Below are 24,949 nucleotides of genomic sequence, written 5' to 3' on the forward strand. Positions count from 1 at the left end.
CCATGTATGGCCATACTAACCAACCATTCCTGGCCGATGGGGACAAGCACACGTGGACCGACCAGGTTGAGAACGGACCAAGTCCACCACCGGTCGGGGAGTTGCAGGAATTCCTCAGGAGGAGGGATCAGTCGATGTTACTAGTTAGTGAACGAATGATAGATAATCATAGGCCAATGTGACCCGCAGGCAACACTAATGAAGACTCAATTCCCGTAAACAAGCTCTCTGGTGACCCGATGGACGACCGGCCCCTTGCTTCCGAAGTTGGCATGATGGATGATGGATATCGAGAGAGCAAAAGAAGCCGGGCAGCAGCTGCAGTGCAACGTTCGGGAACCGGTTGGCCAGAGGGTTTCAATTCAGTGCACATCACACCTTTTGGCAGTCCATCCCCGCCATGGAGGAGGGCGCTTTGACCGAAGGGATCGACGGTCACTCGGGGGTAGGAATGTTTTATTCGTCTGTCCGCTGATGGCTGAGGGAAATACCGGTGGAGATGATGATGGACGAAGTATCATACCAGATGGAGGGATATTCCTCCTCCCTTTCTTCAAGACATGCGAACCATGAGGACATGACCAGGTCAGTCTTGTCATACACTACTTACTATTTCCCCCACCCCTCCCTCTCGGTTCTTTTCACGATGCTGAGGTATTTCTTTGGGGGTGGGAGGTCCTCGAGGTCGAGAGTAGATGTTTTTGTTTTGTTTTCCCTTGATGATATGATGCTGAATGGACTGATTTGATGCTTTCGGGGATAAGCTCCCGAGCGCAACTGTCACTGTCACCACCTGACCAGCCCTGCTTCGTCTGCCTTCAATCCGGCTTTTTTAGTCCAACTCCTTCTCCTCTTCTCCTCTTGATTCCCCTGATTCCCTTTTTTTACTTTCTTATCCCGGTCGGGATTCTCATTTCCCTCCCCTATATATCATCAATCTAATCTTTTCTCACTTCTCTTCCTCCCCCCCCCCTGGTTGCCTCTCACCGCCCCATCCGATAGCCTGCACGGGCTCTGCTGCTTGTTGTCGTCATCGCTACTGGCCGCTTGCTTCCCCCGCCGTGATGGATTTCCATCTGGTGCCTCGAGGGGAAGACCGCAATTATACCGGGTTCCTCACCAAAACCATTGTCTATACGGCCTCGTTGATCGTATTCCTGGCCTGTAAGTAAGGTGGCGCTCGTTCTGTTCGCTAGTTACAGAGCTAGCAATTAGTACCTGGAGTTCTCCTGCCCTCGATGCAATTCGTGCACGCGCACACAACACCAACTAACAAGTCTCTCCACGCAGCTTTTGGTCTCACCGTGGCCTCTATCGTCGTTCCAAAATGGGTCACCTTTACTGATTCCGATGTTGGTTTTCCGTCCCGTCCAACTGTCCGACCAGCCACTAACAAAGAATGATAAACTATACAGCCCCGCTGGCGTTACACCTACGGCCTCCACCGTCGCTGCTCCCATGTAACCGGTCTATGCGAGTCATTTCCCCAGAAAGATGACTGCCACGGCGACGATCGCTATTTCTGCTCCATGTGGCGCTCCGTCGGCTTTCTCATGTCGTTCGCCATCGTTTTGGAGGGAATGAGCGTGGTCGCGTATTTGATCGTCTTGTCTGGGGGGAAGCGCCTGCGCGAGTCGGGGTGGAAGATAGTTAGTTTGTTGATTATTCTGTCGGCGGCGGTACAGGCAGCTAGCATGTCGCTTGTGGTGAGTTTCCTGCTCATGTTCGTACCTATTGGTGGCATGCTAAGAGGGGTTAGGCATACCTCGTCGACAATGAAGACCGATTCGCCTCTGGCTGGGTATTGGATGAGTCGTGGATTTTCTGCACCGTGAGCTGGTGCGTGAGTCTGTTCGTCGCCGGAGTGTTGATCCTCGCGGGTAATACACTGCCTTCGGAGGGTGGTTATGAGTTGATCCCGGATCAGATCAACTAATTAAGCTATGAGCCGATGGCTCTGATGGGATGGATACGACGATATAATGAGGAATATGCTATGATTGGCAATGAGTGGCGTTGGTGGATGATTGCAGTATGCTTTTCAGCCTGATGTTATTGTTATTGGTACTTGAAAACGGTGTAGCTAGCTGGTATAGTTAACTTGATATAATTATTTGAAAATCTGTTGTTCCTATTTGATGAAAATTTCCCCGAACAATCTCAGGAAACTTATCTAAACCCCGAATAGGGGCATTCTTAGCATCTTCACCCTTTCCTCCAGTCCACCTACTCGGATATCTATAAACTGATTTAAATACTCATGCAGAGCAGCCATAACGATCAAGGTAGCTGTGTATGGTGGCAGACTACTTCTAGTTGATTTCCAGACATTCCCGTATTGTTTCTTGCGGGCCTACTGGCATAAAATTATCCGTAGTTGGTGGTCTAGAATCTGTGTGTTGTACGTGATGCGAGTTGTATTGTCTGATAAACGTGTAGTGTCCATGTGCTTGTGTAACTGATGTTTTCTGATTTCCTTGACTTGAAATAGTGATGTTTCAGGATCTAGTGTGGACGTTATGTAGTGAATGTGATTGATCTTATAGTCTTATAGCGTTGGAGATTACATCGAGCCACCTTTTTACTCTTTATCACTACTCTGTATATGCCCATCTTTGACTATACCAAAATCCTTACCCTCTGTTATACCATAAAGCCAGATACATTCACACACCAGCCGATCCAATCCATAGACACAACTAGTTAGCTAGTAAGTAACATAAACAACTGAAAGATAACCCCCACCCCATCCATCCACCCACCGATAAGCCACACCCCGATAAGCCCCCCTTCATAATATAAGAAGCCCACCACCGACCCCGCTCTCTCCACACAACCACCAACATCCTCACCAACAGTCCTTCCTCACCACTAAAAGAAAATAGTAACAACCACCCAAAATGCCCGGCCTAACCCCCTCCCAACTCGCCACCTTCAACTCAACCGGCTACCTCATCATCCCAGACTACCTAACACCCTCAGAAATAACCTCCTGCCTGACCGAGACCAACAACCTCCTAACCACCTTCCCCCTCGACACCCACCCGCTCACCCAATTCACCACCGGCGACTCCTCCCCCACAGACAAACATGTCGGCGACACCTACTTCCTGGAATCCGGCGACAAAGTGCGCTTCTTCTTCGAGCCGTCCGCCATCGACTCCACCACCTCCCGCCTCCTCAAACCCAAGCACGAGGCCGTGAACAAAATCGGGCACAGCTTGCACACCCTCTCCGAGCCATTCAAATCGATCACTCTCTCTGAAAGAAATGCCGAGATAGCCAAGTCGTTGGGCTTCAAGGATCCAAGGGTCTTGCAAAGCATGGTGATTTGCAAGCAACCCGGGATCGGGGGCGCCGTGCCCCCTCATCGCGACAGCGAGTTCTTGTATACGGATCCGCCGAGTGCCGTGGGGTGGTGGATTGCGTTGCAGGATGCCGGGAAGGGGAATGCGAGTTTGGGGATGGTCAAGGGGAGTCATAAGCGGGGGGAGGGCATTGGGAGGAGGTTTGTTAGGGTTTATGATGATAAGGGGGAGGTGGATGGGACGGGGTTTGTGGAGAATACTGGGGGGAGGTTTCCGAAGGGGTTGGAGGTGCAGGAGGGTGGCGAGGGTGATGATGGGGAGGAGGAGGTGGAGGTGGTGGATGTTAAGGCGGGTTCGTTGGTGTTGATTCATGGCAATGTCTTGCATAAGAGTGAGAGGAATACCGGGGATAAGAGTCGGTTTGCGTATACGTTTCATGTTATTGAGGGGGCGGAGGGGTGGAGGTATGATGAGAGGAATTGGTTGCAGCCGACTGGGGAGGGATTTTCTAGGTTGTATGCTGATAATTGAGAAGGAAAATGCATGCATGTATGTATCATCTATGTAGTAGCCACCAAACTCCATCCAGGTATCCAATAGTAGTAACTATAGTACTTTAACAGTCATGCTTTTTTGGTTTTGTTTTGGTCTGTTATCTGTTATGCTCTCTGCTCATGCAGCAAGCATCTCCAACATTCCCTTCGTCTGGTACGCTTGATGCGCCATCTCCACCTCGTCGCGCACTCGCCGGTGCAGTCGCTCCACCATCTTGTCGATCTGCGCCGACTGGCCCAGGTTGCCCGAGTAGATATCCAGCACGTTCATCGCCACCTCCACACTCAGCTGCACCAGTCGCGGCTCCGTGATGTTCTTGTGCACCCATTGCAGCACCGGCTGCAGCGTCACCTCGTCGCGATTCTGCAGGGACGCCCGCAGCGCGGACCGATGCCGCAGCGCCGTCAATAGCGTCAATTGTGCTGTCTTGTCGTTCGACCGCAGCACCTGGTCCAGGGCCGCCGAGTACTTCGCCTTGCGCAGGTCGAGTTCCCACGGTTGCTCCTTCTTCCGCTTCTTGAGGTCCCGCCCCTCGATCACAATGTCCACGCCCTCACCGACAAAGTCCTGTCCGCGCAGGCGCTTCTCCCATCCGGATCCGCGCTGCTTCTTTTGCTTGGCCGCCTTCCGGTCGTGCTCTTCCAGCTTGCCTTCCAGCAGCGCCTGCATCTCCTTGCGGCGCTCGCGCTCACGGATCTTCTGTTGTCCGGACAGGCGGGTCTTGATCGACAGAAGACCAGACTGCATACCAACGGCAATGTGCTTGTCCTCCTGGGCGATGCCCGATGTGATCGCGCGAAGGGAGAGAATGGGGGACGGGTACTTGGAGCCCGAGACCATGTTCCAGCCGGTCGTTTCGAATACCTTCATGTGGCCGTCCAGCGCACCGGAGAGCAGGCGCTCGCCGTTCGACGCCAGCGCCAGCGACGTGACGGTCTTTTGGTGGCTCTGAATCATGTGCAGGGGCTTACCGGCCACGATATCCAGCACCGCGATCTTGTTGTCGGCCGCCGCAAGCACCGTCGTGCCCGTGGGCATGGGGAGCACCGTCTCAATCGCTGCGCCCATCTTGAATGTCATGGCGGACCGGTTTTCAACGCGAGGATCCCACAGTCGCACGGTCCGGTCGTAACTACCAGAGACCACCAGGCCGGAGGAGGCCAGAGACCCCGGCATAAATGCACCGCTGCGCACGTAATCGGTATGGCCAGTGAAGACCTTCTGGCTGTTCTCGCTGGGCAGATCCCACAGTCGTACCGTCCGATCGTCACTGGCGGTCATGACGCATGTAGGGTCGCTGGGAGAGAATTTCGTGACCCAGACGGGCTGCTTGTGATCCTTCCATGTCTTCAAGATGGCACGGGAGCTCACGTCGAACACCTGCACCGTACCAGAGTCGTCACCAACGGCGATGACTCGCCCGTCGGGACGGACATCTGTGCCTCGTACCGTATCATCGAAGCGGGTGATTGTGCGGAGGAGTTTGCGAGTGCGGATGGAGTAGATCTGGACGCGGGCGCCGGTGGTCACGGTGAACACATCGGGGGGTTGGGTGAGGGAAGGGAAGGCGGAGGCAGAGGAGGGAGCGGAGGGTTGCGTGATGAGGTTGACGGGGCCATTGGCTGGCGAGGGGATGAGGAGAGGATTCTTGAATGTTTTCCAATATTGCTGCTCCGGCGTCAAACGGGTCGAGGGCAGCGCCGGCAGCTTGACCTGCTGCAGAGGGAGGACGGGGGCAGCCATGGCTGCTGTGGCCCTAGTCGGGATGATTTGATGGGAAGTAGAATTTGAGACTGCTAATTGTATGAAGGAGGAGAGATCAGCCAGCAGCCTGCGCCTTGGACGTTGTCGGCGTCGTCGAAGTGGTTCGGGGAAATTTTTTGGACGGAGCCTCTATCGCATCGGGAAAAGTCTATCGGCGCCCGATTAGGTTTAGCGCGAGAAACTGCTATAGTCCATTTGGAGTTGATCTTTATCAGCAAAACATTATCCATCAGAAAAGATCTTGTGAGTTTTGCTAAGACATAGGAGCTGAGCTATCTTGCTGTATAATATGGTGGCTCTGAATAGCTCCTATACATGAGCAGCGTGCTTCATCAGTTGTTGTCGATGTGTATCTCATGAGGTAGTTCTCAAATATGTGCGAACTCTTTGGCCATCGTCAGTAACTGGATATTAGCCATTGATTTCTCAGCACTTTGGAGATAGAAGACATAGAAAGTTAGCCTTAAGGATATTTGCGGCTGATACAGACACCCAGAGTAACTTGGTAGAATAGCATTTGACCAGAAGCGTTTTTGGAACAAGAATCTGGAAGCCATTGAGACGAAGAACAATTGTCTCAATAGCGAACCGTCAGTTTACGCAGATAAACAGTTCTTAACTCTTTTTTGCTACTCAGTTCCTAGTGAAGATGAATGGGGAAGACAAAAGTACCTCTCGGCTGGTCTGTCCGGGCCGCAGCTTCCCTGGCACTAACAGCAGCGTATCTACTATCTACAACGGAGGCAGCTACACGAATCTCCATACCATGAGAATCCCCACAGACAACACATAGATCTCTCGATTTTTCTACTTTCTATACTGCCATAATACCCAGACCAGAATTGAACAGCAGTTCAGCAAACGTCCAGACCGCATCTGATGGCCCAGACCGACCTCACCGCTGAACGCCAAAACACGTCATGAATCAAGAGCTGAAACTACTGCAAAGCTGGCCGAAGTCAGTATCGGTGACCCAGTCAGAGAATGCTCTAACTATTGCTCGGCTACCATTGCTGACCGGTAGCTCCTATCTCCCCAATTTGAGTCCCAGTCACCGTTTGCTCCACAGGCTTATGCGCGTTGACCAACACAAACCCAAGCATTGGACAGCTTGAAGTTATGGTCTCGAACAGCCTCAACAGCCTCATCAACGCCTTACCAGAATTGATATCCACCTTACAACACAGTCAAGTGTGACTAGGATGTGACGATGCCTCCGTGCCTCATGCCCTATCAACCAACCTGAGGTCCACTTGAACACCGGTATCTATGCTGTCACCATCAGACAATGACGGCTTAAATTAGCCAAGGACTACTGTGGAGTGAGACATCGACCGTTTTCATTCTGATCGGGCAGGATTTGAGTTATACTTGGGTATACAGAATGGGTCCAGCTATGGATCAATTGTGGAGGCTTGATCTAGCTATGTGCCTGGCCGAATTTTCTCCGTCTGCAGTGCGATTGCCTGGTTCGGGAGAAATAAGCATGGGGATCCATGCCATATCGCACTGCTCCATAGCAAGCTCCCAGTTGCGGCAAATTGCTTACTCTTTAGTGGGGTTCGTCCTTGATTTCTCGTTCCTTGATTTCTCCAGGCTCTTCAATCTTTTGACTTTACAGGGAAGCCCCAGACACCCGCTATTGGCCGGCTTGCCAGGCACCCGGGACACCGTGGGAAGCGTCCGACCCATCCTTATTCGTGCCCGGCCGTGCAGAGCCGATCGGCCACACCCCAGCTGCCGCTGCCGATCGTCTGGCGGAATGCCACAGCTGCTAACCATCGGACACTAACCACTAACCACTAACCGCCTACGTTCCACGTGGGTGCGACTCCAAGATTAGTCTAGACCAGAAGTCCGCGGGCCCACGAATTCAATTGACTCTTCTCCGAGACGGAATACGGAGTAGACATCTGCCAACTTCAAGGCCTGACGCGGGTTCCTGGCGGAACAATCGCACGACTAGAACTTTTCGAGGTGCCGTACGAGATTGCTTCGCCCCGTCATGACATCAGCCTACGAAGCTCAATCTCGCTTCTGGTGTTCTGACGAATCAAGCCGAATCGTAGTGGCTGGGATCAAGCTGAAGCCGATGCAGCGCACAGGCAGCAGAATTGTATACTATTGACACCCTGCATTGTAGGCGTACTCGACCAAGTTTGGTACTGACGTATGCAATGGCGTCGCAGAAGCTGCAGCGACAGCACAAGGAGTGGAGGCGCACTGTAACGGAGCTGCCGCCCCAACTAGCAAGGCGGCCGCAGTGTCGGATGATTTACTGTCATCTCCACTGACACCGCAAGTATCATGTTTCGTGCGATATGGCCTTGGGTCTATGTGGTCGGCTACGGGCATGCTTGGTGTCGTATGAACGGCCAAGTGTCAACTTTACTCTGTGAAGGGGAGATCGAGAGAGTTATTCGTGGCATTTTCAGGCCCATCCAGGTGCGTGTGCAGCATCTTCTGTCTTGTATACTCGTCTCAGGTTGGAAATCCGTGGCTGGAAGTTATCCTCCAACCCGGCCTCCACATGGGGGGCCAGATCCCTAAGGTTGTCACCTCGTGATGACCGGGATCCGCCACCAGCTGCTTTAACCAATCAGGACAGAGAGCGCGAGTAATCTAACGACAGATACCAGTACTGATTTGTATGATTCCAAGCAGGAAGGCGCGATCGGGCCAATCACAGACCCACTCCCAGCCACATCACCCGCCCAACCTCCCCTTTTTCGGCTGGCCCCACCATAAGTTGCCACCCAATCAGTGCGCCCGTCGCTTATCGATAAGCCGCGATCCTCCAGCTCCCAGAACTATGCCCGTCCTCTCTCCCTTTCTCCCCTCCCTGCACTCATTTCTGCAAAACAACTTCACGCGAAACAAACTGGTCTCTCGTTTACTATTACTGCTCTACCTTGCTGCTCCACATCTGAAAAACAAAACCATCCAACCAACGCTCATCTGTCCTTCGTTACTCTCCTTCACGTTCTCTGTCAATCCACCCCAAACCGAACTGCGTCTTGTCACTCCTTCATTATATTTCTCCCTAGGATAGTCTAGCAACATGATGGACGCCAAAGTCCCGAAGCGGGGCTTAATGGCAATGGGTCATACTGCTCATGCAGCGGGCATTTTCGCGGATATGTCCGTGGATGGCCCAATTATTGGCACGTTGGTGGTCGTCGCCGACCGGGCCAAAAACCTACCAAACAGAAAAACAATGGGCAAGCAGAATCCTTACTGTGCTGCGCGCCTTGGAAAAGAAGCAAAGAAAACTGGCACAGACCTGCGAGGTGGTCAAACTCCCAAATGGTATGTATCTTGCCACCATCTGAACTCGGACGTCATATAGACGGTGCTGACTGACGTAGGGATGATGAACTTCGCTTCAACGTACACGAATCTCCAGACTACTATAGACTCAAAGTCTCCGTATTCAACGATGAGAAAAAGACCGATCTCATTGGAGAGACGTGGGTCGATCTGAGTGATCTGATCATTCCGGGCGGCAGCCAGAACGACCACTGGCATCCCTTGCAATACCGTGGAAAATACGCTGGCGAAGTCAGACTTGAAATGACCTACTATGATACGAGGCCCGAAGATGAAGCGGTGATCGAAAGAAGAACTCCCGCAGCTGAGAAGTCTCACCACCCGAAGAAGGTTGCATCTTTCAGCTCAGGTCCAGTGCCGGCTAGCCCTGGTACCCTCTCCGGTCCCAGGCAGTTGAAAGATGTCAAAAGACGCCCGCTCCCTTCAGATCCTCGCCCGAGATCCTCGGCGCACTCAAGCACATCGAGTAGCTCACCGGTTCGTGCCAATGATAGCACGAACTCGGCTGCATCCTTCAACCACCACAGCAACCACAACCACCATCAAGACCTCAGACAGCCAAGAGTGGATAACAGCAGCTCTGGAATGAGCGATAGCACCACCTCGCTTCCTACATACAATCATAGAGAATATGCAAACCCGCAACGACTGGATAGCAACAGTTTAGTCGTTGGCACTCCCACGGGATCCTACCACTCGAATCCATGTCCCTACCCTATCACTTCTTCGGATAGCGGTTCAGGTGCCACTCATAGCACGACTTCGTTGCCAAATTATCAGAATAATGAGTACTCGAGGCCTCATGTTGAGCATAGCAATCCGCCGATGAGCGACAGCTCCAGCCTGCTTCCACTCCTTCCAAACCCTCACCGAATTGAGTACGCTAGCCAGGCGCCGCCTCACAGTAGCAGCAACTCACTCGCCGGCAATGCCACGAGCTCGTACAATACGAGTTCATGTCCTTCTTATCACGCTGAATACACAAAAATACCAGACAGCAGTTCGTTTGCCTCGACAAGCTCAAGTGCGCAACAGCCGGCCTACGGGCATTATCGTGAATATGCACAAATTGGATATACCCCCCCACTTCTCACCGACAGTCAGCCGTCTTCCCTGTCATACGCGATGATGCAACCCCGTGTTGAGGACGAAGAAGAAGACGGACTTCCACCCCCTCCACCCGCCCATCGCTCAGGACTGGTGCCAACCAGCCAACCAGTGCCAGTGATACCCAAACCTGTCCCTCAGGCGTACACGCAACCAGCTCCTCTGCCGCAGGTTACCATGCCTGAGCCGATGGAAAAGCCTGCTTCGGACAACAGTCTGTATACGACCCCGTCGTGGGATCCCAATTGGGACTATCCCAGAGGCAGACGGGAGGAAAAGGTCGTGGCCACAACAAACGCGGTGCCAGCAAGTCTAGTCCCTGGTTTTGATCCAGTACTTGCAGCAGCCGAATCGGATCGCGCGGCGTATGAGCGAGAAATCAGACGAAGGAGCGGTAACTTCGATGAGAATCCGCTGCAAATGGTTCATAAGCCAGTTGATGACCACAGGAGGCATTCTCATGGTATCTACGACGAAAATCCTCTGAAGAAACCTCATGATACTCGGTCTCTCGTGAGTCGAACTTCGACAGCCCCGAATAATCAACTTGTCCCCCGAAGAAAATCAGTCAGCCCCCGACCCCCTTCGATGAGGGGCCGGGAGGTGTCTCCTGTTCCATTCTCTCCCGATTCCTACCTGCCTGAAGCGGCGCGAGAGCCAGCAGCGCGAGAATCAGGCCCCATTATAGGGGATGATGGTCGAGAAATCGATCCTTCCGACCACTTGCCTACCAATACCTGGGCCCCTGAGCCCGAACGAAAAACCAAAAAGCCGGGAGTTGTTGTGCGTTTCCGCAGCCCCGTTCATCGAGACAGTCCACCCAAGGACTACGGACATCGCAAGTCCATGTCCGAAGCATACTCTAATTCTCCCTCAAGGCTATATGCCGAGGCAAACAACCCACCTATACCATCTAAGGTCCCTGTTGGCCTCCCAACCAAAAGTTATGGAAACATTGATCAAAGCTACGATGCTCTGAGCCGAGAGCTCAATACGATAGATATTGGAGGATCTGGTCGAGGCATGAAAAGATATGCCCTTAGTTACGTGTCTTAGATAGATACTGTTTTTTCTCTTTTTCTCTTGCGTGTTATGGTTTGATGACAGCAATGTGCTACATCTTTCTTTTCTCTAAATAGGATGATTTTCTTTTCTTGTCTCTGGCAGGTTCAAGTGTTTGCTTTAGATAGCTTTCTTTCATGTCTCTTCTTTCGGTTTAGGTAGCTTTTCATTCTTATGTCAGATAGCTAGCTATCTTTATGATACCAATGTTACTCATCAAAAGGCCAAAGCATATGAAGCAATACTGATAGTAATTGACTGAACTAGATTATAGACTCTGACCCAGGAACACCAAGCCTGAATAGTCTTCCTGTGACAGCTAGTCGGGGCATCAAGCGGATAAACAGCACAAACCTCCAGCCATGATATCAGCTATCCACACAAGCAATCAACAAACAGCCAGAACCAACATCTTCCAGTACACACAGTCCCAGGAAGGGAAAGTCCCCAACACAACAAGCATCCCACCTACGCAAGCCCAGCAACCACCAGCAGTTCTAGAACCCCAATGGAAGAATCGAAGGCCAAGACCCGAAACAAATGAGATAATCACGGACCAATAACAAAGATACCATGATTCAGATTGACTTCATGATGAACCATTGATTGACATATAGCCCGTGCGGGGACCCATTCATGCTCTCTTATTGCATGGTACGGATGGATCGCAGAGATAGTTGTTGTTATTGGGGGAGAGGGGATGACATCACATTTGTTGCCACTGGGATGGAGCTGTGGGTATAAGTACCCTTGGATCTTTCAAGGACAATGCTTATTGTTGAATTATTATTCTGCAGAAGCTTATGCCATTCTATACTCATTGTATTATTATCAATTGATACAATCTATCTCAATATTCTCGGATATCTATCCATCCTACCACCAAAAAACAACCACACCACCACCACCACCACCACAAACAAAATGTCCTACCGCACCTCCAGCTCCTCCTCATCCGCCTACTCCTCCTTCTCCTCTTCCTCCTCTACCACCAACAACAACAACCCCCAAACCGAAACAACTGGCCACCGCTACGCCACTACCTCACACACCGATCCCACCGGCGCTACTACCGTCCGCACCGGATACCAAAATCTAGGCGAGGAGCCGGTGTTCGAAGAACGGAGGTTCGATTCTGCGGGTCGGGAGGCCGCGTTGATGGATACTCAGGGTGGAATGGGTGCTGCAGGCGGGACTAGGGCTATTAGGGAGTTGGATGAGGATGCTGATGAGGGGGACTGGGAGGATGGGACTTATTAAAGTCTTCTCTTGTCTTTTAGTGAGGGGATAATGTGTGTTTAGTTTGTTGGTAATGGTAATGGTAATGAAATGTGATCATGGATATTACGAAATAGAGAGTACTGTAGTATATTGTGATTGTTGGGTATAAGGAGAAGATGATGGGTTGGTTATACCATTCCCAGCTGCCTGAACCAGGCGTGGATGTCTAGACCGTCGCGCGGACACCTGGACAGACTATTCTGATAGATGGTGACTCGATCCTTTTGACAGACCATGCGACTCGAACGCGGCGGGTGCATCGACTGCGGGTATGTCTTGAGGTTCCCGGCGCTCATCAGCAGGATACTTGCAGGCGAGATTTCAACTGATCGTAGGATGCGCAAGGTGAGCTTCGATTGCATCTGGGGGATATATGATCAATAGTGGATGGGTGGATGTGACGTACCGAATTCTACGCCGATGACATTCCTCACAGGCCAGCGCGGTGCGCCGCCGTTTAGCTTGGGGAGCAGAACTGACAGATATCATTGGGAGAGAAAATGCTTGAGACGAATGTTGAAGAGTTGAAAGATGGTGAGAGTGAAGGGAAGTTATGTTAGTAACTAAGCTACAGTGAGAGGGGCGATCGAACTGGACCGCATGACTGTACTTTTCTATATTAGATTGGTACTACTTTTGTATACTAGGTTGGTACTCTTGTAAAGTGCTGAGCATCGGATTGTGATTGATCGAGAGAAGCGAATAGACCCAATTTTCGGTACATTATCAGTATTTAGATTATCAGCTGATCTATCAAAAAATGGAGATGTTCTAGCTTAAGTCCGACCTGAAGCCCCGCACAATATGCAGGCCGGAAAGGCTTCTAACATTTACACGCCGTGGTATACCATGTCCAGTGGGGTCTATTCCAGCCATGCCTCGATAGCAGCCCGCAAGTTCTCCTGCAGCCACTCCTCGTCCCCTCTAGTCTCGCCTTCAAAGCCATGACCCCCTGGCCGCAATGCCAAAATAATCTTATCCCCTCCCGGCTTCCCCTTCATTACTTTCCTTGCTTTGTCCACGAAAGCCTGACTAATCCCCGGAGGCACGATGTCATCATCCAGGCCGTGTCGGATAGAGATACCTCCACGAGGAAACTTGACGTCCGGCTCATCCAGCCGTTCCATAGGGTGCCGCAGTGCCCGTCGGGGGTCTTTCTCAGTCCCACGCTCGTAGAGTTCGTAGAGGCGTTCAGACTCAAGAGAAGCAAGCATTAAAGTCAACCGTTCAGGTGGCGTAAGCGATGACTGGACTACACCCTGTTCACTGTCTTTGATCGCTTCATCCACAAGTCGATTTGCCTCTTCCAGAGACAGACCGCTCGGACGGGGCCGGTCTTTTCGTACGGAAACATCCTCGACAGGGGCACTTAGCATGCCAGGAAAGGCTGCTGTTCCAGCCCGGATCTCCTCTGGGTGAGCCAGGGCGAGACAGATGCTCAGTGTGCCCCCGGCGGATTCGCCGGCAGTGATAATGCGATCCAGGTCAAGTTCTGTTGGATTAGGCTGAGATGATAGGAGTTCTGCCGCCACGGGCGAATGCAGCCAGATCCAGAAATCCTCAATGTCATCGAACAAGTCAAGGCCGGTAGCCTCGGGCAAGAGGCGGTAGTTCGGAGATACGATCACCGCATTGTGCTGTTTCGCGATGTCGAAGAGGTATTGAGGAAACCATTCAAAGAAGAGCGAGTCTCCGGTTAGCTACTGGAAGTTAGTATCGAACGTATTGAATGTGCCGGACTAGTGAGTGGACTACTTACGAAACCACCGCCATGAAAATGAATGATAACTGGCCGCTTGCCGGTGTTGTATGACGACTGGGGAATGATGAGATCGGCGCGGAGATTGTGATCGCCGACAGTCTTATAGTTGGTTTGGACCAAGTCAAAACCGGCCAGTCTTTTCTGCGCCAAGGGTGACTGCATTCTGTCAGGATTTCAAGTAGAAGCCGGACTGTATGATGGAGAGGGTGATGAAGTAGGCAGCAGCATCGTTTCAGCAGGAAATTGGCCATATTTATGGTCTGCTAAAGATCATATTGTTGGATGGGCAAGTCGGACACCGTGTAGATCCCATAACAGTATTTGTCTGGTTTGCTCTGTTTGTCAGAGGGGTATTCTGGAATGTGATTTGCTTTTCGAGGTGGTTTAGGCTGGTTGTTTGCATGATCACATCAGATGCAAACACATCTTACAAATCTCATGTTTGCGCTCGGAATCCTCGGGTTTGACAATGAGACCGCAGCTAGGCATTGCTTGATTTCTTCTCTGGAATGTAAAGTAAGCACTAATAGTTATTTGGGTTTCTTGCTCATCATTAATTGGACAGGTTGAATCTTTCGCATTTCGTCGCTAGTTCTAACCCCGAGAAAAGGAGATAATGATCGGAGACCGGGCGTGTGGGGATAGTATCCGTCTGGAAACAGATGCCCCCACCGGCTGCCGCGGACTTAAGCGCGCATACACGTCATGAGTGTCAACATCTTCAGCTATTCTGCGATTAATCTAGCGAATCATACCAGCCTGAACTTCAGTTCCCCTAGACCTGAACTAGTTGTTGCCATCATCAAGCTCCTCGGCCAGATAAGATGTCCTCCGGCAGCTACAACTACAATAAACTCGCGGGCAAGCATGTCCTGATTTTCGGAGGCACCTCCGGCATAGGCCTGGGTGTGGCCAAGCTTTCACTAGCCGCATCAGCCAAAGTCACTGTGTCTTCATCCTCAAGCAAACGCATTGAATCCACCGTCCAGGATCTCAAGTCGGAATTCCCAAATGCCCAGCTCCAAGGACACGTCTGCGATCTTTCCAAAGACACGATCGAAGAAGACTTCGAAGCGCTATTCCAAAAGACCAACCAAGTTGATCACATTGTTTTCACCGCAACCGATGCGCCAGCCATCATGCCCGTGCAAGAAATCACTCGGGAGAAGCTCATCGCTGCCGGTCAAGTGCGCTTTTTCGCGGCCGTACTCGTCGCCAAGATTGGCTCTCGATACCTCTCCCCGGGTCCGGATTCATCAATTACCTTGACGACAGGAACTAATTGGGAACATCCGATGCCCAACTGGACGGCGGTAGCTGGATACTTAGGTGGTACTTGCAGTGTTGTGTGTAATCTAGCGGTGGATTTGAAGCCGATACGTGTTAACGCTGTGAGTCCTGGACTGGTGAAAACTCCCCTATGGAACAATCTGATGAGTGAAGAGGAGCAAGAAAAGATATGCCAGTTTTCCGCAGCGAAAAATCCGACGGGAAGGGTTGCTCAGCCGGAAGAAGTGGCAGAGGCTTATCTATATTTGATGAAGGATACGAACATTACCGGGCGGATAGTGAGTACGGATTCGGGTGCTTTACTTGTTTAAGTACATAAGCAGCACTCCCTTGGAGGAGAAAATACACCATCTTGAGTATATGCAGGACACTTACTGTAAATATCTTACCCAACTCCTCATCTATTGGCTCCCTGGCACCAGGATGGCACGCAATTTAGGGTCCCAACACCATTTCTGCTATGTCCAGCATCAAAAGAAATATGAACACCCTGAGCTAGGCTTACCAAATCTCCCCTAAATATTTCCTTGAACGCCTGGCTGGTCTCATCAGACCAGGCAACTACACTGAAAACCAGTAACTTGACACAGGATGCAGACGCGTAAAATTCAAGGCCAAAAGAGAACAGCAACTGTCCAATCACCATCAAGAAGCTACAACCGAGCAGTGAACTGTAGTACAAATTAGGCACACATGGTCGAGTTCTCCCTTATATACTACCCGACATTGAATCCCGGACTAGGAGCCGGCGCCTCATTGATCTCACAACCAAGACTTGACCCCGGACATATCGGGGTCATTCACGTCCACATGCACATTACCTCATTATCCGAACGGCTGTATCACCTTTTGGAGGGTGATTCAGCCCTTCAGTTCTCTGCTGTGCGGGTATATACCCCCACACTGCCCCGTCAATTGTGATAGACAGGTTTGCAATCCCCCAGACAGATTGAACTTGTACATTCCTCGTATACGCCTAACATCGTGCATATACGAGTTAGTCAATTGACCAAGTACCGATAACTAGGCAGATACATGACTGAAACCGAGTCAGAGCCCAACATGAGCCATCATAAGCGACAAACAACCTATATATAGGACCACAATCTACTTCAATCTCATCACCTACAACTCAGATCAGGAATTCCAAACAAACAACAAACAACACAATCTACTACCTTATAATAAATACTAAATAGTACCCAAAATGAACCTCCTCCTCGCCACCCTCCCCCTACTTCTCCCTCTCACCCTCGCCCACCCAACCAACCCCCTAACCGCCGCCCTGGACGTCGCCCACGACGCCACCCAATCCGCCGCGAATATCATCAACTCCACCCCCAACATCATCTCCTCTGCTGCGCCCTACAACCTCGTCTCCGACCTCTGCACCCCAACAGGCGCAAACTACTGCAACCTGGGAATCGCCACATATGCACCCAACGGCCGGGTCCAGCTGCGCGAGACTTACGTCTACGATCGCTCCTGCAGGGGACTTGGAGCCCTCCCGCAGAGCATGGATACGGGCCATTGGTCTTTGCATTCGCTGCTGCCGTGGACGGTGGAAGTCGATGTTAAGGGCGGTGGGATTAAGCCGGAGGGCGACGCTTGGTATGCCGGACGGAAAACGGATCTGGGGAAGAAGATGGCATGTAAGGATTGTGCTGGCGGGTTGAAGGATTGGCAGTGTTGTAGGGTGGCGTTTGATTGTCGGTAGACGACTATATTATATTAGATTACTGGGAGTTGGCAGGGATAGGGGAGGAGAGTGATGAGGGTGTCTTTCGGGTTATATTGTCTTTGTCTTATTGGGGGGATTTGATGGTCTTGGGTTTATGGGACTGGGTATGGATTTGATGGAGGAGAGTATGTTGGAGAAGGAAGACTGTGGTCGAGTATGTAGAAAAGGGGGTAATGGGAGTGGAGCATAATTGCCGCCTTTATAGGTAGTATGATTCTGGGACATATTCCTCCATCGGCTGTCCGATATATCGTTTTAGTCTAGCAGTCAGCATTTGTCATATGATGTAGTCCATTCTAGATTAGGCCCATAGTGACCTAGTTATTATCTGCTACATCGTCCCTTTCATACGACACAGAAAGCTTCCCCAGCTGGATCGCTGGTGCTGTTGAATGAAGCACATGCTACGCCAGCTATAACTACCGAATTAAGGGCCCAGGATCCATCACAACAGCTCCACCCGGCTGAAAACCCCGCTTTCCTTTGAAGGCTAGAAATAGGCCCTACTGCCTTGGAAACGTGTCAGGAAGAGTTCTCATCGGGTCTCCAACCCGGATCATCATGGCCACTGTGAAATCCACTTCCAGCGCCCCAAAAGGCAACGCTTTCGTTGGAACCGAAGGGATTTATAACCTCCCTCACCACCAACGGGAGATCGATCGTCTGCAACGGCAGCACAACTTAATTCTGTCGTCTACAGGAGGTCTTCTCCTGAGCACGCCGCTGGAGAGCAATGCAACCCTGAGGATTCTGGATGCTGGTGCAGCGGACGGTAAGTGGAAAGGAGAGAGCCCATATATCCTCGATAGAATTGCGTTGATCGATGAGTCTGGAGCAGGAACCTGGCTTCGTTCTCTAACAGAGCACTATCCCAATCAGAAATGGTCCCTTCATGGCATCGACATTGGCTCCGCGCTTTTCCCGCCCCCATCTGCCGATGGACCGATTGTGGATCTTCAGAAACATGATGTCCGCGAGCCAATTCCAGAGCATCTGCACCTACCAGAGACCTTCGACATCATTCATCAACGATATCTTATATGGGGCCTGAAAAGCGCGGAATGGTCACAGGCCTTGGGAAACTTGCGTTCAGTGTTGAAGCCTGGAGGCTGGATTCAGCTCGTAGAAGCCCAATGGGTAGATCGTGACGCACCATTTGACCCTGTTGAGTTCCCTAACCTCGCTAAGATGTCGGAAATGCAAAAGTGGAGTACTGATGCTTTCGGAATGAATGCCTATATTGCTTATGAGCTGGAGGAATTGCTGCGACACTCTGGGTTCGTGAACATCACCAAGACCTCGTTCGCTATAGGGTATGGTGCAGTAGCTAGAGAGGAGCAGTGGAAAGTGACCTCTGCTTATTTATTGGTGGAAGGATACCGCAGCCTCGGGCATAAGATGCCTCCTGGTGGTATTCCTGGGGTGGCGAGGACTCCGGCTGAGTTCGATGCTTTCTTGGACGATTTGCGGGACGAGGTGTTAAGACATGGATATGCGCCTCAGCTGAACATTGTCATTGGGCAGAAGCCTCGGAACCAGCTTAGCCACCTCTGAGTGCACAGGCGCTGAGTTATTGTCCAACAAGGTATATGAAGTGATGTTATGTCTGGGGCTGCAGATTTTTATGCAATTATTCTCGAATCTCTTCATCATATCAAAGTAAAATGGCTGAATAACCGAGTCCAAGCATTATAACTAACCAATAGAGATGTATAGTCGCCAACGGTGGCGCCAGCCTCATGGCAGGTAAGCAAGAAGCTTCTGACCGGGTGGGGAGAGGTTGCGAGTGTGTACAAGTGGTACGAGGGAGCTGGAGCCTCCAACTCCTTTGCCTCCGCTGTGAGAATGTGAGGTGCTCCTTCCCCAACCACCCGCAGTGAGGAGGATTGCGAAGACTCATGATCGATCAAAAAGAATGCCAGTTGCTCTTCGCATCTATTCTGCCTACTGATATCTGATTCATGAGTTAGGTATGCAAGCATCTAGAGATGGCTAGGCTGCGCTGTTGACTCGCTTCACCACTATTTCTTCACTGAATCAACTGAGACAAGACTAAGTGTATTCCTACTACGGTGACTAATACCACCGCGGTAAAATGCTGCCTTTGATTGGACCCGACACTCGAAAATGTGAAACTCAGCAGCATCCCTACCAAAAGTCCTTCGCCACACTTCCCATCAGAACCTCATAGATCACGACCGCAACTGGCGCGGAACCTATCACAATCCAAAGAGGCCCTCTACTTGTTTTCCCCCCAGCCCGGCCACGCAAGGGGTGTGGATCCACCTGAACCTGCGGCCAGTTCTGCTGGCTCAGGCAGACAATGCTGCCTGCTTTGGTGGCTAAAACCATACATGATCTATGCGCACAGATTTGTTACGCAATATTTAGGTCGAAATGCCTATACTGCTCAGTAACCGGACGCATTTTGCGTGAGACATGAATCACCAACCAACACTCTACACCATCATACGTATGTGTCGGAGATCAACTATTTCCCCGAAGGCGCCATAATACTGATCCCAATGACAGGGACTTGTCTGACTGAGCACACTGAGCCTCACCGGTTGTGATAAGGTTACGGGCGTGCTTGCTGCATGTATGCGGGGTAAATAGCTCTGAGAGTGCACCAATCATGCAGATTATGAGATGATCTCAGTTTAATTACATGCGCCGTGAGGTGGCTGCTCTCACTTAATCACTAGGCTACAGCGTCGCTGCCTACCCAACAAGTAATGAGACTTTCCCCCAAAGAAACAACAATATAGGCCTTGATGAATGGTTAATGGTTATGCATCCTATAAGTATCTTGAACATCCTCTCCGGAAAGTCTGTTCGTTCATTGGGCTTTTTTCTATTTACTTACCTGCAGGGCTTAGATAGCTGACGGCAAAATGGGAGAACAACCGGGTTTATCAGATGAGGACATCGACGTGGACACCATCATCGAGGGACCGACCCCGATAACCAAGGAAGAATGCGGCAGCCAGCAAAATGATGAAGAAGGCCAAGAAAAGTCAACGGGAGCGGATTCTAATTCTGAAGAATGGCAGCACCTTGATAACACCGTTGTAGACGAGGCATCTTCTTCAGACCTTGAGGGCACTGTGCCAGATAACTCCCAGGAAGACTCGTCGGAAGAAATTACCAATACGGAAAACACGGCATCATGCGGTGATGTTGCAAACGGGGAGACGGACGATACAACAAAAGAAGGAAGCCAACCAGGTGATGAGGCAGCTGTTGAGACACCCGTTGACGAGGATGGACCAACAGTACCAAGTTTGTCTAGCGAAAAGGAAGATGTCAACCAAAGCAATTCGAGCGTTAATCCCGAAGAACTGAACGGAGAGGTAAACTTCTCTGATAGCGAAGAGCAGAGGGTTAATGCAGACAAAAAAGAGAGCGAAACAAACAAACTTGAAGACAACAAAACTGACGGCCAATATTACGACCGAATCCCCAAGATCGACGAGGAAATTAGTGACAAAACGGATGGCGACCAAATCGATAATGACAAAGCTGAAGAAGACGGTGATAATAGAAGTCAAGGCAACAGTGACGATGAAAGTAGCGACAATCGGAATGACGGAATTAACGGTGAAGAAGACAAGAGCCAGCGCGATGAAGATGACGAAGACACCAAATCTGTTTCTAGCACAGATAGCGACTACTTTCTCAAAGCATGGACGTATCTACCAGAAGACGAAGACAATGCTGATAGGAGTGATATGGACCTGAAGTTTGATGATCAAGCCATTGAAGACCTTGAAGCCAACGTGTACGACATGGACGATGACTCGCCATCCCGCTTGGGATGGCTTAGACAGAAAAGGCTACCAGCCAGGCCGCAGCCCTCCAAGAATGAAAAGAGGCTAGAAAGGTTGATGGACCGCGTCATGTGTCTTATTGGTCAGGAAAGTGTCAAGGCGCAATTTTTGGCCATCAAAGCCAGGATCGAGGCTGGTAAATCGCGGGGTGAAGACTTCAAGAAAGTCCATTATGGTATAATTATCACTGGAAATATAGGAACTGGTCAGTCGTCCTCATCCACCTGTGAGAACTTTCACTGAAGAATATAGGAAAAACAATTGTGGCCAAGCTGTATGCAGAGTTTCTTGCTTGTTTTGACCTTGTGGTGCGAAATGAAAGTCCGTATTTAGGGTGGCGTCTAGAATGCTCTAGTCTTACCCGTTGGTGCCCAGAACATGGTGTATGATCAGTGTTTCTGTTTTCTAAAACACATCCTTCGAGTACTGATACTCTCCAGGTCATGTTCGTTCACCGGGCCGACCAGCTTACATCAAATTCAAGAGCAACTGACGTGTTTCTCACCTTCATGCAAAATTACATTGGAGATATTGCCGTGATCCTTATAGGACCGCACAAAGGCTTCTGTGACACTGGAGCGTCTCGCCTGTTTACCTTAAAGCTGGCCCTCGAGGACTATTCTGATGAAGAGATCCATCGCCTATTGATTCGCATACTAAAGAAGACTAAATTGCACGTTGACGGAGGTTGGGATGGACCATATCTTAAGATCGTTACCCGTCGGATCTGTCGTATGCGATCAGAAAAAGACTTCAGTAATATGCTTGCTCTGCGCGCTGCTTTGGAACAGGTGATGAATCGTCAAGCTTTGCGGCTCCGACAGTCAATAGGAGATACGGCTGCCAAGCGTGGGAAAGCTCCCAACTATAACTTCCTGACAAAATTCGACCTTGTCGGCCCGGAACCAGGGAACAGGTGGAAAGACAGCAAGGCCTGGAAGCAACTGCAAAGTATGATCGAGCTTCGAGAGGTCAAAGAGATGGTCGATGAACTTGTGCATAGAGCAAACACCAATTATCACCGTGAGATTCATGACCTACCTCCAGTTGATATGCCTTTGAACAAGGTGTTTCTGGGTCCTCCAGGTACTGGCAAGACGACGGCTGCCAAGCTATATGGGCAGATTATTGCCGAACTTGGTCTCCTCTCTGGTGACGAGGTTGTGGTGAAAAATCCATCTGATTTCATCGGACAATATATCGGCGACTCAGAAGCAAACACCAAGGAAATACTCCGTGCTACTGAGGGCAAGGTCCTCATCATCGATGATGCGCATATGCTTTATCAGGGAACAGGGCATGGAGCTAATTGCTCAGATTCGTTCCGGCTCGCTGTTGTGGATACGCTAGTCACAAACATTTCGAATAGACCGGGGGATGACCGTTGTATTATCCTTATCGGGTATCCGGACTTGATGAAGGAGTTCTTCAACAACAGCAACCCTGGTCTACGACGTCGATTTCCACTAGAGGAGGCTTTTCACTTTCAAGACTATACCATTGATCAGCTCGCCATGATCCTTGACCTGAAGATGTCGCGTGATGGAATCGAGGCTACTGATCATGCCAGAGAAGTTGCCCTAGAAGTCCTTGCGCAGGCTCGAGACCGGCCCAATTTCGGGAATGGAGGTGATGTCGAGAATCTGCTTGGTAAAGCGAAAGCGGCCTTTAACAAGCGACTAAGGGGTGTCACGGACCGGAACGGAAGAAAGATTGAGGCCGTCGATTTCGATCCTGAGTATGATAGGGCCTTCAGGAATAGCAAGGCATGTGAATCACACCTCTCGCCGATGATCGGTATGGACAGTATCATCTCCCTTTTCAGGAATCATCAAAAGGTAGCGGCCGGGATGCGATTGCAGGGGGTAGATCCGCGCCCATATATCCCTTTCGCATATGTCTTCAAGGGCCCACCAGGGACCGGAAAAACTACTACAGCTCGCATTCTTGGCGACATATTTTACGAAATGGGGTTTCTTGCAACGTCCGAAGTCATTGATTGCTCTGCGACAGACATGATAGGCGAGTATGTAGGGCAGACAGGACCCAAGGTGATCAAATTTCTGGAGCGGGCTCTGGGAAAGGTCCTATTCATTGACGAAGCTTATCGACTGGCGGGAGAGTCCAGTGGAAACTGCTCGAGCTTTGCTAGCGAAGCTGTTGGAGAGTTGGTCGACTGTATGACAAAGCCACGCTACGCTCGCAAGCTGGTGATTGTCCTTGCTGGCTACTCTGATGAGATGGATAGGCTACTTCATATTAACACGGGGTTACGGTCTCGGTTTCCGACTGATATTGTCTTTCCCTCGATGAGCCCAGCTCATTGTGTTGAATATCTTGAAGTGCAGCTAGGGAAGCTCCAGATCAAAGTGGATCGAAGACTTAGCTCTAGTGAAGGGAAGTATGCAACTGTGCTGGACCTGTTTGCCCAGTTGCAGAGGACCAGGTCTTGGGCAAATGCCCGGGATGTTGAAACACTGGCCCGCAATATCACTTTCGAGGTTTACAAGAGTCAACCCGGCCCCAGTGACTCCGATCTCAGCGTTTCCATGGACAAGATCATTACCTGCTTGAAGGAGCTGCTACACCAGCGAGCTTCAACCTACTGAGTAAACGCACCTTCAAGTGCGGGGTCATCTGAAGTTCTAGTTCACAATTTGTTGATTGAGATTGGTATTCATTTCGGGTTTTTGTGATTCTGAGGCTGATGCTTGGTGATCTGCCTTCTTATAGTCCAATATTTTCTAGACATGCTTTGTTTTGGCCCGAGCACGCTCGTGCTGATATTATTCGCTATTTCGAGATTTACTATTCTGGTAGGCATTTTATGTATAGTATTGATCTTAGTTCATAACGTAATGTTAGTAAATACGCAGGATCTGGACGTCCCACCAAGATTTGGATGTTCCCCAGATTCAGTAAGCTTATATGAGCTGGTCAATGAGTTTTCAATCATCGAGAGCTTCTTCTGTGGCTGTCGTGATGGTAGTAAGGTACCCATAACCATCGGCGATGTGAGTAAGTACCTCGGAATAGCAAGTTAGCAAGTCCAGAAGATAGCAATGCTCTGACAAGATCTGCCAAAAGAAGCATTGCCAGGCAACAAGGCTATGATAATGAGGCAGCAACACCAATCATGACTAAGCACTCAACGGCCCCCTCCAATTTTACAATTAATTTAATCTGAGACAATCTGAATCTCAAGACAAGATGGGCTTTCGTTATACTATGAAATAAACTATACCCTAACTACCCACAACAACCCGTCGTCCACTCTTCTGTCTGTTTCCCCGGCTCCATCTCCATTGCCTTCGTCGCATCCGTTGTCCTGGCCCCCGGCCGCGCCACCACGACACGGTACTCGCCCCGGTCGCAGAACACCTTCCCCAGAAACGCGCCTAGGAAGATGGAGATGATCATGTACCCATTGTAGTACATGGCGATCAGCATGATAATGTAGGCGAGCCCGAACTGCAGCGTGTGCAGTAGCGCCCGCGCCAGCTGCTGCAGGGGACTGGCTCGGAAGGTAAGCACCGTTGGCCCGTGCTCCAGGCTGTCGCCGCAGAAAAACTGCATGCGGTCCGATGTTGTTTGCGCTGCAACGTAGCGCTGGAATTGTCGCTGGAGATGCTCCTCGTATTGCTTGCTTAGGAGGCGGAGGAAGTCGAGCACAACGACGAGGAAGGCGACTGCGATGCATGAGACGGCAAATTGGCCCGCCGTGTTGATGTGCCAGGTCGAAGAGAGGAAACCTGCAATTGTTAGGGTTAAGATGGACAAGAGCTATACAGAGTACTAAAATGGATTCATACAGGCATCGATTGTAGTCCAGTTCCATAACATCTGCCATGCTGATTAGTCATCAGGTGTCAAGCAGAGGGAGAGAAGCGACGTACGGCTACCGAGCAGGCGCTCGAGT

The 24,949-nt window shown here is 50.6% G+C and overlaps 15 protein-coding genes across 15 annotated transcripts; 9 read left to right on the forward strand and 6 right to left on the reverse strand.

The window, feature by feature from the left end:
- Positions 1–166: 166 nt before the first annotated feature.
- Positions 167–1,482, reverse strand: An07g05360 (hypothetical protein; the record flags this gene model as incomplete). Its single annotated transcript, XM_059748470.1, has 5 exons — positions 167–413; positions 794–923; positions 1,010–1,162; positions 1,219–1,309; positions 1,414–1,482. The coding sequence occupies 5 exons, from the start codon at positions 1,480–1,482 to the stop codon at positions 167–169; spliced, it is 690 nt and encodes a 229-aa protein (XP_059600947.1).
- A 1,418-nt stretch (positions 1,483–2,900) lies between these two features.
- An07g05370 (uncharacterized protein) lies at positions 2,901–3,839 on the forward strand (the record flags this gene model as incomplete). The annotated part of the gene is made up of 2 exons (XM_059748471.1): positions 2,901–3,557; positions 3,603–3,839. The coding sequence occupies 2 exons, from the start codon at positions 2,901–2,903 to the stop codon at positions 3,837–3,839; spliced, it is 894 nt and encodes a 297-aa protein (XP_059600948.1).
- Positions 3,840–3,980: 141 nt separating this feature from the next.
- An07g05380 (uncharacterized protein) lies at positions 3,981–5,606 on the reverse strand (the record flags this gene model as incomplete). Its single annotated transcript, XM_001391581.3, has 1 exon — positions 3,981–5,606. One exon carries the CDS (start codon positions 5,604–5,606, stop codon positions 3,981–3,983), a length of 1,626 nt encoding a protein of 541 aa, XP_001391618.1.
- A 53-nt stretch (positions 5,607–5,659) lies between these two features.
- An07g05390 (uncharacterized protein) lies at positions 5,660–6,775 on the reverse strand (the record flags this gene model as incomplete). The annotated part of the gene is made up of 4 exons (XM_059748472.1): positions 5,660–5,880; positions 6,300–6,374; positions 6,465–6,521; positions 6,646–6,775. The coding sequence occupies 4 exons, from the start codon at positions 6,773–6,775 to the stop codon at positions 5,660–5,662; spliced, it is 483 nt and encodes a 160-aa protein (XP_059600949.1).
- Positions 6,776–7,011: 236 nt separating this feature from the next.
- An07g05400 (hypothetical protein) lies at positions 7,012–8,248 on the forward strand (the record flags this gene model as incomplete). Its single annotated transcript, XM_059748474.1, has 5 exons — positions 7,012–7,157; positions 7,249–7,379; positions 7,537–7,667; positions 7,771–7,992; positions 8,063–8,248. 5 exons carry the CDS (start codon positions 7,012–7,014, stop codon positions 8,246–8,248), a joined length of 816 nt encoding a protein of 271 aa, XP_059600950.1.
- A 440-nt stretch (positions 8,249–8,688) lies between these two features.
- On the forward strand, positions 8,689–11,120 carry An07g05410 (uncharacterized protein; the record flags this gene model as incomplete). Its single annotated transcript, XM_001391584.3, has 2 exons — positions 8,689–8,936; positions 8,996–11,120. 2 exons carry the CDS (start codon positions 8,689–8,691, stop codon positions 11,118–11,120), a joined length of 2,373 nt encoding a protein of 790 aa, XP_001391621.1.
- A 930-nt stretch (positions 11,121–12,050) lies between these two features.
- An07g05420 (uncharacterized protein) lies at positions 12,051–12,386 on the forward strand (the record flags this gene model as incomplete). Its single annotated transcript, XM_001391585.1, has 1 exon — positions 12,051–12,386. The coding sequence occupies one exon, from the start codon at positions 12,051–12,053 to the stop codon at positions 12,384–12,386; it is 336 nt and encodes a 111-aa protein (XP_001391622.1).
- Positions 12,387–13,270: 884 nt separating this feature from the next.
- On the reverse strand, positions 13,271–14,331 carry An07g05430 (uncharacterized protein; the record flags this gene model as incomplete). Its single annotated transcript, XM_001391586.1, has 2 exons — positions 13,271–14,107; positions 14,167–14,331. The coding sequence occupies 2 exons, from the start codon at positions 14,329–14,331 to the stop codon at positions 13,271–13,273; spliced, it is 1,002 nt and encodes a 333-aa protein (XP_001391623.1).
- Positions 14,332–14,993: 662 nt separating this feature from the next.
- Positions 14,994–15,770, forward strand: An07g05440 (uncharacterized protein; the record flags this gene model as incomplete). The annotated part of the gene is made up of 1 exon (XM_001391587.1): positions 14,994–15,770. The coding sequence occupies one exon, from the start codon at positions 14,994–14,996 to the stop codon at positions 15,768–15,770; it is 777 nt and encodes a 258-aa protein (XP_001391624.1).
- An 896-nt stretch (positions 15,771–16,666) lies between these two features.
- Positions 16,667–17,316, forward strand: An07g05450 (hypothetical protein; the record flags this gene model as incomplete). The annotated part of the gene is made up of 2 exons (XM_059748475.1): positions 16,667–17,111; positions 17,195–17,316. The coding sequence occupies 2 exons, from the start codon at positions 16,667–16,669 to the stop codon at positions 17,314–17,316; spliced, it is 567 nt and encodes a 188-aa protein (XP_059600951.1).
- Positions 17,317–17,761: 445 nt separating this feature from the next.
- Positions 17,762–18,754, forward strand: An07g05460 (uncharacterized protein; the record flags this gene model as incomplete). Its single annotated transcript, XM_059748476.1, has 1 exon — positions 17,762–18,754. The coding sequence occupies one exon, from the start codon at positions 17,762–17,764 to the stop codon at positions 18,752–18,754; it is 993 nt and encodes a 330-aa protein (XP_059600952.1).
- A 594-nt stretch (positions 18,755–19,348) lies between these two features.
- An07g05470 (uncharacterized protein) lies at positions 19,349–19,556 on the reverse strand (the record flags this gene model as incomplete). Its single annotated transcript, XM_059748477.1, has 2 exons — positions 19,349–19,416; positions 19,493–19,556. 2 exons carry the CDS (start codon positions 19,554–19,556, stop codon positions 19,349–19,351), a joined length of 132 nt encoding a protein of 43 aa, XP_059600953.1.
- A 538-nt stretch (positions 19,557–20,094) lies between these two features.
- Positions 20,095–21,273, forward strand: An07g05480 (uncharacterized protein; the record flags this gene model as incomplete). The annotated part of the gene is made up of 1 exon (XM_059748478.1): positions 20,095–21,273. One exon carries the CDS (start codon positions 20,095–20,097, stop codon positions 21,271–21,273), a length of 1,179 nt encoding a protein of 392 aa, XP_059600954.1.
- Positions 21,274–21,473: 200 nt separating this feature from the next.
- On the forward strand, positions 21,474–23,639 carry An07g05490 (uncharacterized protein; the record flags this gene model as incomplete). Its single annotated transcript, XM_059748479.1, has 1 exon — positions 21,474–23,639. One exon carries the CDS (start codon positions 21,474–21,476, stop codon positions 23,637–23,639), a length of 2,166 nt encoding a protein of 721 aa, XP_059600955.1.
- A 640-nt stretch (positions 23,640–24,279) lies between these two features.
- An07g05500 (uncharacterized protein) lies at positions 24,280–24,873 on the reverse strand (the record flags this gene model as incomplete). The annotated part of the gene is made up of 2 exons (XM_001391593.1): positions 24,280–24,782; positions 24,843–24,873. Coding segments are annotated over 2 exons (534 nt in total), but the record flags the coding sequence as incomplete, so codon positions are not given.
- Positions 24,874–24,949: the final 76 nt, after the last annotated feature.

The sequence above is a fragment of the Aspergillus niger genome (genome assembly GCF_000002855.4).
Source record: "Aspergillus niger supercontig An07".
In the NCBI taxonomy this organism is placed as follows: Eukaryota; Fungi; Ascomycota; class Eurotiomycetes; order Eurotiales; family Aspergillaceae; genus Aspergillus; species Aspergillus niger.